The 9,757-nt window shown below is 38.2% G+C and overlaps 1 protein-coding gene across 1 annotated transcript; it reads right to left on the bottom strand.

Moving 5' to 3' along the window:
* Positions 1–3,116: 3,116 nt before the first annotated feature.
* On the bottom strand, positions 3,117–5,352 carry LOC126459466 (raf homolog serine/threonine-protein kinase Raf). Its single transcript, XM_050095862.1, has one exon. It carries the CDS (start codon positions 5,350–5,352, stop codon positions 3,148–3,150), a length of 2,205 nt encoding a protein of 734 aa, XP_049951819.1. The 3' UTR covers positions 3,117–3,147.
* Positions 5,353–9,757: the final 4,405 nt, after the last annotated feature.

Genomic DNA, 9,757 nt, shown 5'->3' with positions numbered 1-9,757 from the left:
AATAAATGAACCAAGCAGTGTTGCTGATCAAATTCCTAAGTCTTCCTCTTTATATGGAAATACAATGATGACTGACAAAAAAGACTTGTGACTGACAACATAATTAAAATGTGCTTTACAAGTGATTTGCAATTATTGAAGCAAACTTGGAGCAAATTTCTTTCCATTTCATCCACTGAGACTTTGTAATGTGTTTACTGTAGAGCTGTCATGCCACATGTAACAAAAAATGTCTGTGTTACCCCTTTATAAATACTATTGCACACTTGACAATGATACTGTGATAAGTAGCAGGTTACCATCCAATAAACAGATACCAGAGACATTGGCATGTGATAAATAGCAGGTCACTGTCCACTAAACAGATACTAGGTTTTGTGATTTAAGCAATGACCTGATGAGCTCCACATTTTGAGTCCACTAAAGCAGTCGTTCCCAGTACAGGAATAAAATCAGATTCAATGCTGTTGCTTGAAATCTTTGTGCTGAAAAAGGTTTGCACTTTTTCAGTGAGAGGACAGAAATAGCTTACGACAATCATGCAAGTAGTCAACACAATGCCGTATTTTTCCATTGACAGTTTACCGTAGCTTGTTCTACATCGTATCAAGAGGTCACAATTATGATATACGGAACACGCAAGTAACCAAATATCACAGTTCTTGGAAAAGCAAGAAGTATTTGTTACACCAATCCCTAAACACAAAAAGATGTATGTCCTTAAGACAGCAAAAAGCCAAAATGTTTTCTTAACTGTTTATCGGTAAAGATTTCAAGCAGAATCTGCATTTTACATCCATCTTTATACATTACACAACATTGTGTTTCAACATATTAATGAAACCTCTTCCAATTGCATAAATTAGCTATCTAAGAATTACACAGTCCTGTAACATTAGTTTCAGAGCCTGCTGAAGGTGCAATCTACATTTGCATTTTACTACACACTGAGTGCTCAAAATCATACACAGGGATCTAAACTTCACTGATAAGCAATTACAATGGAAAAAATAAAATTACCTCTATACGCAACATATCTTGCGAAAGACAAAAAAAGTATCAATACACTGTCTCAAATAAATGACATTTGGAACTGTCAGTCAATCCAGTTCACATTGAAGACTTTTTTATAATGTGCTCATAGTCGTTTAAGCTACTGTGAAAACATCCTAGTTCATATAATGAAATAGTTACAAACAACCAGAATATTTAATATTAGCATTCAATCAAAAATTCAGCACAACTGACGGAAATACAAGAGCATGAAACACAATTGCAGTTAAAAATGAGCCAGGCTGCTTAAAATGAATAATCCATCACCGAGTTAAGTTCAGCAGATAAACATCTAAGTCTTCAAATGTGGCATACATTTTCTTAACTGGTAAATGTGAGAGGGAACCATAAGTGCAATTTAGCACTTGATGTGTGACTTAGCCTCCTTTTCCCTTCTCTGTTTTCTGTATATTTGGCCTAAACTGAATATGTTTTGCAACTGTATGGTACACTTGCTTTCAGCTAATCCATATTTTTCTGTTGTTGCAAAGTGTGTCAAGGGCAGAAAAAGTTTCCATTTATGTGTTTTACCATATTATTCAGCACTTGTTTAGAAAGATTACAGGACATCATAAAAGAAGACACTATCCAAGTAATAGGAAACTCCAATAACCTGTGATATTTACAGATGAGAAAATGAAACAACCTAAATGATCATTTAAAAAAAGTTGAAGGCTCATTTGTGGATGAACCTGCTAAATGAATGCTTTGACAGAAAAAAAAGATAAATTCTATATCATAACATTTACTGCAAATATCACTTACACTATAAATAAATAACTCTTTCACATATACAACAGACTACAGAGAAATTCCTCTGCAGAACTGAACAGTGTAAGATATCTCAAAATAGATACAGTTACAGTGAAATTCCTTTGTTCCTTATAAATATATTTCTTTATAATCCGCATAATCTTATGAACATTAGGTCTATGCTGGAACACACATGCTGCCAATGCAAATGATAGCACTGGCTCTTTATTAATCCCATCATATAAATTCCTAAAGGGAGAGTTATGAGAAAAATGTGTCCTGTTTTCATTTCATATCCTGTATCTGGCATTCACTTATAAGCTGTCAAACAAGAGACCAGCTATCTGTTCTAATCTATTATGAACTCTCAGTGTAGCAGTATTTTACACCATTGTCACATAAATCAAATAATGCAACTCAAGAATGTGATCATTAAAAATGTGGGAAGATAATGGGCCCCCAGTAGTGTGATGGACACAAGTGACACACACACTATTGGTATTTTCTGCAATTATAACTACCTCTGAGCCTGAGGGAGCACTTCAGATGACCAATAAACAACAGTCTTCATATTTACTAAGACTCAATGCCATTTTCTGCATTTTTATCTCTCAGTTCAGCAGTGAGAGAATGAAAGGATTTATGAATAAAGATAGTTGTACACAATTTCATCTATTAACACACTACAATCCGCCGAACAGATTAAGATGTCCCTTCTCGTCCCACATTTTAATTTTCAGTAAATAATTTTTGTCTTATTTATGAACAATAAATATAATTATGCATGCAATTTAACTTTTCAAAGTACTTGCCCTTGGATGGGCTATACTGCATTTTTACCTCCTTAAATACATTCATACAGAAATGTCTTAACTAGTGCTTTGAGAAAATGTAGCTAGCAAGCAATGAAATAGCACTGAAGAAGAGTAAAGAATTCATGCACACTACTACATACTAGGTATTTGACAAGAAAAATCCTAGCTTTATAAGTCCAACTTGCTGGCATAAATACTGAGAGATTAGAATGGCACTGGTTTTTTAGGAATTATTCAAAAGATCTATTCGTTTATCACAATTCTTTGGCAGATGAGGAAGATTGCATATATGCAAGTACTGTGCAGGCACAATTGCTAAATTCTACTCTGAACATTCTACTGTTGAAGACAATTGTGAAAAATAATTCCACAGTCATATTCAAATGATTTACGTTATTTTAGTATGGAAAGCTATGTTGTTCTACACAGCAATCGAGAAAAGTTAAAAAAAAAAAATAAAATAAAAAAAAAAAAAAAAAATAGTAAAGGGGAAAAAGGAAAAGAAATTTACTACAGTCAAAGACAATTAAATGATACCACCAACAGAAAATGGAAAAGCTCCAAATTGAGAATTGATCGGGGTCTTAGGAGAGGCACACATATACAAAAAGTCATCTGACTGAAGCTGAGTACGGTTCAGGGTAGGTTCTGATGCTGATCTGTGTATTTTTGGTAATGACTGAAGAGCACTTTCTAATGAAGCAAGAATCTGTCTAAATAGAGGACGTTCATCCCTGTTCAATTTGATACAGTCCTCTGTAAGCCTACGAAGTGCTTTAGGAGTATCAGATCGCAAGTTATTGAGATCAGGTCGCAAATAGCCCCTACCAACCATGAACAAAATTTGATCTTTGTTATTTATGTTAGAGTATGGCAACTGACCAGCCAACAGTTCATACAGCACAATACCAAAGGCATAGACATCAGACTGGAAACTATAAGGGCTATCTTCTTGCATTCTGATAACTTCAGGTGCCATCCACAAAATAGAACCTGAGGGCTGTTGGAACTGTTGTGATCCAGACCACCTTGTTTTGACGGTGGCCAGTCCAAAATCACCTATTTTAACTGTGAGATCATCATGAAGGAATATATTGTTGCTCTTCAAGTCTCTGTGTATAATGTTTTTTGCATGGAGGTAGTCCATACCCTGCGCAGTTTGCCTCCCAATTTCAATAAGAGTCAATAACTCAAACTTTGTTTCTATCACATGTAAATGTTTGTACAAACTGGAACCTTCACACCACTGGGTAACTATTGCCAGCTGTGGCTTGCTCACACAACCCATAAAAAGTAGGATGTTTACATGTCGAGTCTTCCGCAGGACAGCCACCTCGTTCTTGAAAGCCTGTAGTTGTGTAGGTGTGGGATCTTTCACATTGAGTGTCTTCACAGCAACTGGACCATGCCAATGTCCCTTGTATACAGTTCCAAAGGAACCCGAACCAATCCGAGGACCAATGAGAATCTCGTCCGCAGGAATCTCCCAATCCTCTATTGATTCTCGTGGAGGTCTCACCTTGTTACCACTCTCGTCGGCAGAACGTGCACGTGGTCTCCATGGTCGAAGAGTATTTGTTGGAGAAGCCTGGGCACTCTGGCTGTGGGATGGCTTTGTTGGACTGCCACCAGGACTGCATGTAGCACCTTGTCCACTGGTGCCTCCGAGGCCTTGGTGAATACCCACTGCCGACCGTGCCACACGACCTGCAAACTCATCCAGCAATGGACCTTCCACACCATGACCCACAAGATTGTAACAAACGTTGGGGGCTGAGCTGGATCTCTCTCGAGCACCCAATGCTGGAGGGTGACGACGAGGCACTGACTGGCGTTGGGAGTGTGTTGACACATGCGAAGAACCAAAATCTGATGAAGTCTGCAAAATGCCAGCAGATGTCACAGGATTCTGGGCTAGTAAGATGCGGTAGTACGTGTCCTGCATGCGCACCTGTTGACACAATGCTGGAACACCAGTAGCGCATCGCTGATGAAAGCGGTAACCACAAGTCCTGCAGTAAAATCCTTGGAACAGCAAGCGTGTACAACACTCACAAAATGCCAGAGAAAAAAACGTTTTCCTTACAAAATTGTGAGATATACTTGTCGTAATTGAAAACCTGTCTAGAATTTCAACGGTGATTTCTTCGCCCTCCAATGAGGATATGTCTGCCTCCCATGGAATGGAAATCTTACTTTGACCTCTGTACACTACGCACATTTCGGGAGTGAGCTTACGTAGTTTTAACGCTTTCGCCAATGCTTCCCTAAGAGTTTGGCCTGGTCTCACTTGCACTGTTGTTCTCTGCTGATTAGGTAGATGGGCACGCACCACTGACTTAAGAGGAGATCTTGGTACTAGTTTTGGAGAACTGTCACCACCACAACCACTGTTATTGTTACTGAAACCACTACGTTCACTTATATCCTGCGGGCTTTCACGTCCATTACTAAGTTGTTCGATTAATTCGTGTTCTTTTGCTTGGAACTCGTAAAGTTTGCTGGTCAATTCTTGGTACTCTGTCAGATACATTGACGGAGGATGCTGAAAACCTGCGAATTTTGCGTTGAGTGCGTCGATATTTTCGCGGGTCAGACGAATCATACTTTGAATGTTGTGAAGCTCGTCGTGCCTTGGATCAACATCTTCGGCTTCTGTAGACTTCGATGGGCTATTTAACGATAATGTAGGAACTGTTCCATTAAACCTAGTCTCCCTTATGACTGCCATTTTCTCACCTATGTCACTGCCTTCTAGATAGTTTGTACTGGACCTTCAACTGATGCAGGTAAATAACAAAGACGTTCGCTACTACAAAATAACGATGGCGAAAAGAGAACACATTTTATTTACAGTGAAATGTAACATTTGAAAGTAATGATAAATATTTCACGACGAATATACTAGTTTGTACCGCTCGTATGATTATATCTCCTGTGTCTCACAAATAAGAATACTGTATTCTGCAACTAGTTAATACTGGATTTCATTTCCAGATACTGCATATCGTCTATATTTAAATGTAATTGCTACAGTTGATACTGCGAAAGAGAAAGCATACACGCAAGATGGGTTAAATGTTAATGGAACCAACTGGTCTAGCTACGACTCAAAAATTTATTTGCACTGGGCGACTGATTGCTATGTCGTATACAGTACAGGAATGTAGGGCCTCCCACATCGATAATAAGAGTATGCAGAACACATCTAGAGTACTACTATATAACAGTGAAGCATAACTAAACATCATCTACAGTAAAACATGACATCTCACTATTATGAGACGATATAAACACTTATATCTTTTGTGAATAATTATATAATTTCATATTTTTTATCAACCACTTATCATGAAGACCTACAAAATATGGTGTACAATAAGAAGACAGTAGAAAATTCAGACCAGAGTAACTTCAGCGTAGTGAAACACAATGGTATCATTTTTAATAAAACTGAAGAAGTAGAAGACATTTTTAACGGCATCCCAAACTGGGTGTAGTAGCTCTATTGATGAGGCCTTGGCGCTGTTTTAAAGAACGTGTCCCTCAGATGTCATGTACAGTTTCAAATGTCACTGGTGTCACTGTAAATGAAATTGACGGGAAATAAGAGAAATAAGAACTAAAAACTCCACTGACATTGATGACAGACCTGTCAAAATTCTTAGACAGTTTTATCATCTTCTAAGTGGGAAACTTTGGTATGCTTTTAATGAATCGCAAAAACGTGGACTTAAGTATGCCACCGTTAAAACGTGTTGTAAAAACAGTGATAAAATGGAAGCAACTAGTTATCATTCAGTTTCCGTTCTAATATGCTTCTGACAACTTGTTCACTGAAGGTCAGTTGACCACTTAAGGCCGGACGGAGTGGCCGAGTGGTTAAAGGCGCTACAGTCTGGAACCGCACGACCGCTACGGTCGCAGGTTCGAATCCTGCCTCGGGCATGGATGTGTGTGATGTCCTTAGGTTAGTTAGGTTTAAGTAGTTCTAAGTTCTAGGGGACTCATGACCACAGCAGTTGAGTCCCATAGTACTCAGAGCCATTTGAACCATTTTTTGACCACTTAAGAATACACAACTCACTGAACAAAATCTAATTTGATTTCCAGCGTGGTATATCAACTGAATATGGCATATTCTCATTTACCAACCAAACCTTAGAAATAATTAGAAGAATAATGTTGCATACTGGAACCCTTGGTGATCTGTCTGAAACTTTTGACGTCACACATCAGATTATTTCAAGGAAATCTGAGTTTTGTGGGTTATGTAGAATTAAATTCTATCTAAATAACAGAAAGCAGAAATTTTTGTTGAATGTCAGAAATGGAAAGCTGTATATGCAAGTGGAACGATGTCAATTATGGAGTCCCACAGGGCTCTGTGCTTCATCCCTTCCTGTTCGTCACCTTTATTAACACTCGTCCAGTCTGTGCTAGTTTTGGGAACCAGTTAACACATTACATTGATGACATGATTGTATGGTTATCAAACCAGTCAAAAACAATTTTGAGGCTATTATAAATAATTCTTGGAGACATTCTAAAATGGTTTGATGCAAATTGACTCTGTATAAATGCAGACATAACAAGTGCAATCATTTTCATGTGAACAAAAAATTGCAGGGAATAGGTTAACCATAAATGTAATTGTCAAGACTTGATGAGTGTGATAACTTCTAATATCCTGGGCATATGTATTGACAGTAATTTTGAGTGGACGTATCATATTTTCCATTCCAAGAAAAGCTCAGCTGCGTTTCTCTGGGTCTAACAAGGCTGGGCCAACGAGGACAATGCATCATTCCTCCTACGAACAAGATGCCCACAACAAACTACGAGGGCTATCCACAAAGTACATTACGTTTTGGAATTAAAAATAAATAAAGTATTGGAAATTTTTTTATTATATACAGATGAAAACCACACTTAAATACTACTTTTCTACATAGTTGCCATTTAAATTAAGGCACTTATCGTAGCGATGGACGAGCTTGGAAATTCCTTCGTCGTAAAATTCGGCCGCCTGCGCCTTCAACCACGTAATGACTGTCTTTTGGGACAGAAAAGGTGTGATTTTTGTGGATTTCCTGGAAAGAGGCACTACAATAAACTCTCAAAGGTATTGCCAAACTCTGCACAACCTCAGAAGAGCAATACAAAACAAGCGCAAGGGGAAAGTTGGGCTCAAAGATCTTGCTGATTCACGACAACGCCCGGGCCCACTCGGCAAATACCACTTGTGAAGTTCTCGAATCTTTTAAGTGGGAGTTGTTTCCTCATCCGCCGTACAGTCCCGACCTGGCACCGAGCGGCTTACCACTTATTCCCAACAATGAAGAAGTGGTTGGCTATGCAGCGTTTTGATGACGACGCACAGCTTCAAGAAGAGGTAACCACGTGGTTGAAGGCGCAGGCGGCCGAATTTTACGACGAAGGAATATCCAAGCTCGTCCATCGCTACGATAAGTGCCTTAATTTAAATGGCAACTATGTAGAAAAGTAGTATTTAAGTGTGGCTTTCATCTGTATATAATTTAAAAAATTCCAATACTTTATTTATTTTTAATTCCAAAACGTAATGTACTTTGTGGATAGCCCTCGTAATAAAGGGAAAAATTAAAATACTAAAGTGAAAAATAGATTACAATTACTTTCATTGATGTATCATTTTAAAAAAAAAATCTGTGCCATTTTGATGACCAACAGCTGTGTTCTCGAACAGTCCTCTCCTTCGAATGCAATCTGAATTGACTTTGTTGTATTCAGATGACGCCAGTATCTCTTAGAGCGTCAGCATCTATAGCACATACACCTGATTTATGATAACAAATTTTGAGTAAAATCTCTTAATGTTTTATCCAATATTATTGGTGTTCCAATGTTCCTGTTTTAGTTTGACCGATTTCTATTTTTTTTTTTTTTTTTTGCCTGTTTGTTGGACTCGACTTTTCTGTTGGACATATGAATTCTCAAGGCCTAAATTCAGTGTTTGGATACAGTATCAGCAAACAATATTTAATACATTATGCAAATGGGTTACCCTGGTTTTTTCGGTTTCTTCATCCAAATATTTTCCAGTACACCGGTAGTATATAAAATAGTTTCAGATATGTGAAACATAACAATGGCGATTACAATTAAGCCAACAGCTTTTTGTTGTTTGTAGAACATTCCTTTATGTTGACTGGATAGCCTGTCATCTGCAGCATCATAATTGTGTTAGGATATAGGTTAATTAACAAAAATCACAAACTATTTGTGTTGTGAGGATTTTTTATCCATGGGTATTCATAGTTGTTTTGCTATTACTCTCTTCATATACACATTTCTCATGTGACAACATAATCCAAAAATACTATTTATCCACCGAAATACAATTAATTAGGTTATAGTTTCATAAAACACAATTTTTATGTCCATAGTATAAGTATGTTAGCATCTAAAGTTATCACCAGTGTCATGTCAGTCAGAGAGGTTCGGACATTTACCGCCCCGCTGTCCGCGCGTTTGTTCCATACCGAATAGAGTGTCGCGGTGAAATACTGTGATTTATATTGTAGCCTATTACTCTCTTGTTATCGGACTTGACGATAAATCATTAATGTATTAGTTCTCGACAATAAATGTTCTTCTTCCCTTTACGCCATTGTTTCTAGTGTAGATGGGAGTAAAAACTGCTGCAACGAAATAAGCTGCCAGCGCTCTTTCCTCTTATCGCACTCACACGTAACATGCATTTAGTTTGTGGCTGACTTGCGCACAGGGATGACCTTGACGTGATCGTGTTCAAAGGAGTATGATAACAATGAAGAATATTTCCCGGCCGTGTGAAAGTGAGGGATGATGCCCTTAATATTTCGAGACACGCCGCGAGACTATTGCCCTTCTGGCCAACGAGTTCCACCTTGCAGTTCGTGCTAGTGGAGGCAAACTTCCGATGCTCTGGAGTAAACACAGTTTCCATGAAGTTTGCACTCGTAGTGAGTCAATTGCAGCGGAAGTCCCGGACATCATTAAATCCCCGCCACAGGCTGTTACATACACTCCTGGAAATTGAAATAAGAACACCGTGTATTCATTGTCCCAGGAAGGGGAAACTTTATTGACACATTCCTGGGGTCAGATACATC

Source organism: Schistocerca serialis, chromosome 1 (genome assembly GCF_023864345.2).
Source record: "Schistocerca serialis cubense isolate TAMUIC-IGC-003099 chromosome 1, iqSchSeri2.2, whole genome shotgun sequence".
Lineage (NCBI taxonomy): Eukaryota > Metazoa > Arthropoda > Insecta > Orthoptera > Acrididae > Schistocerca > Schistocerca serialis.
The sequence above is the reverse complement of the archived record's forward strand: the minus strand, read 5'-3'. Positions and strand labels throughout refer to the sequence as shown.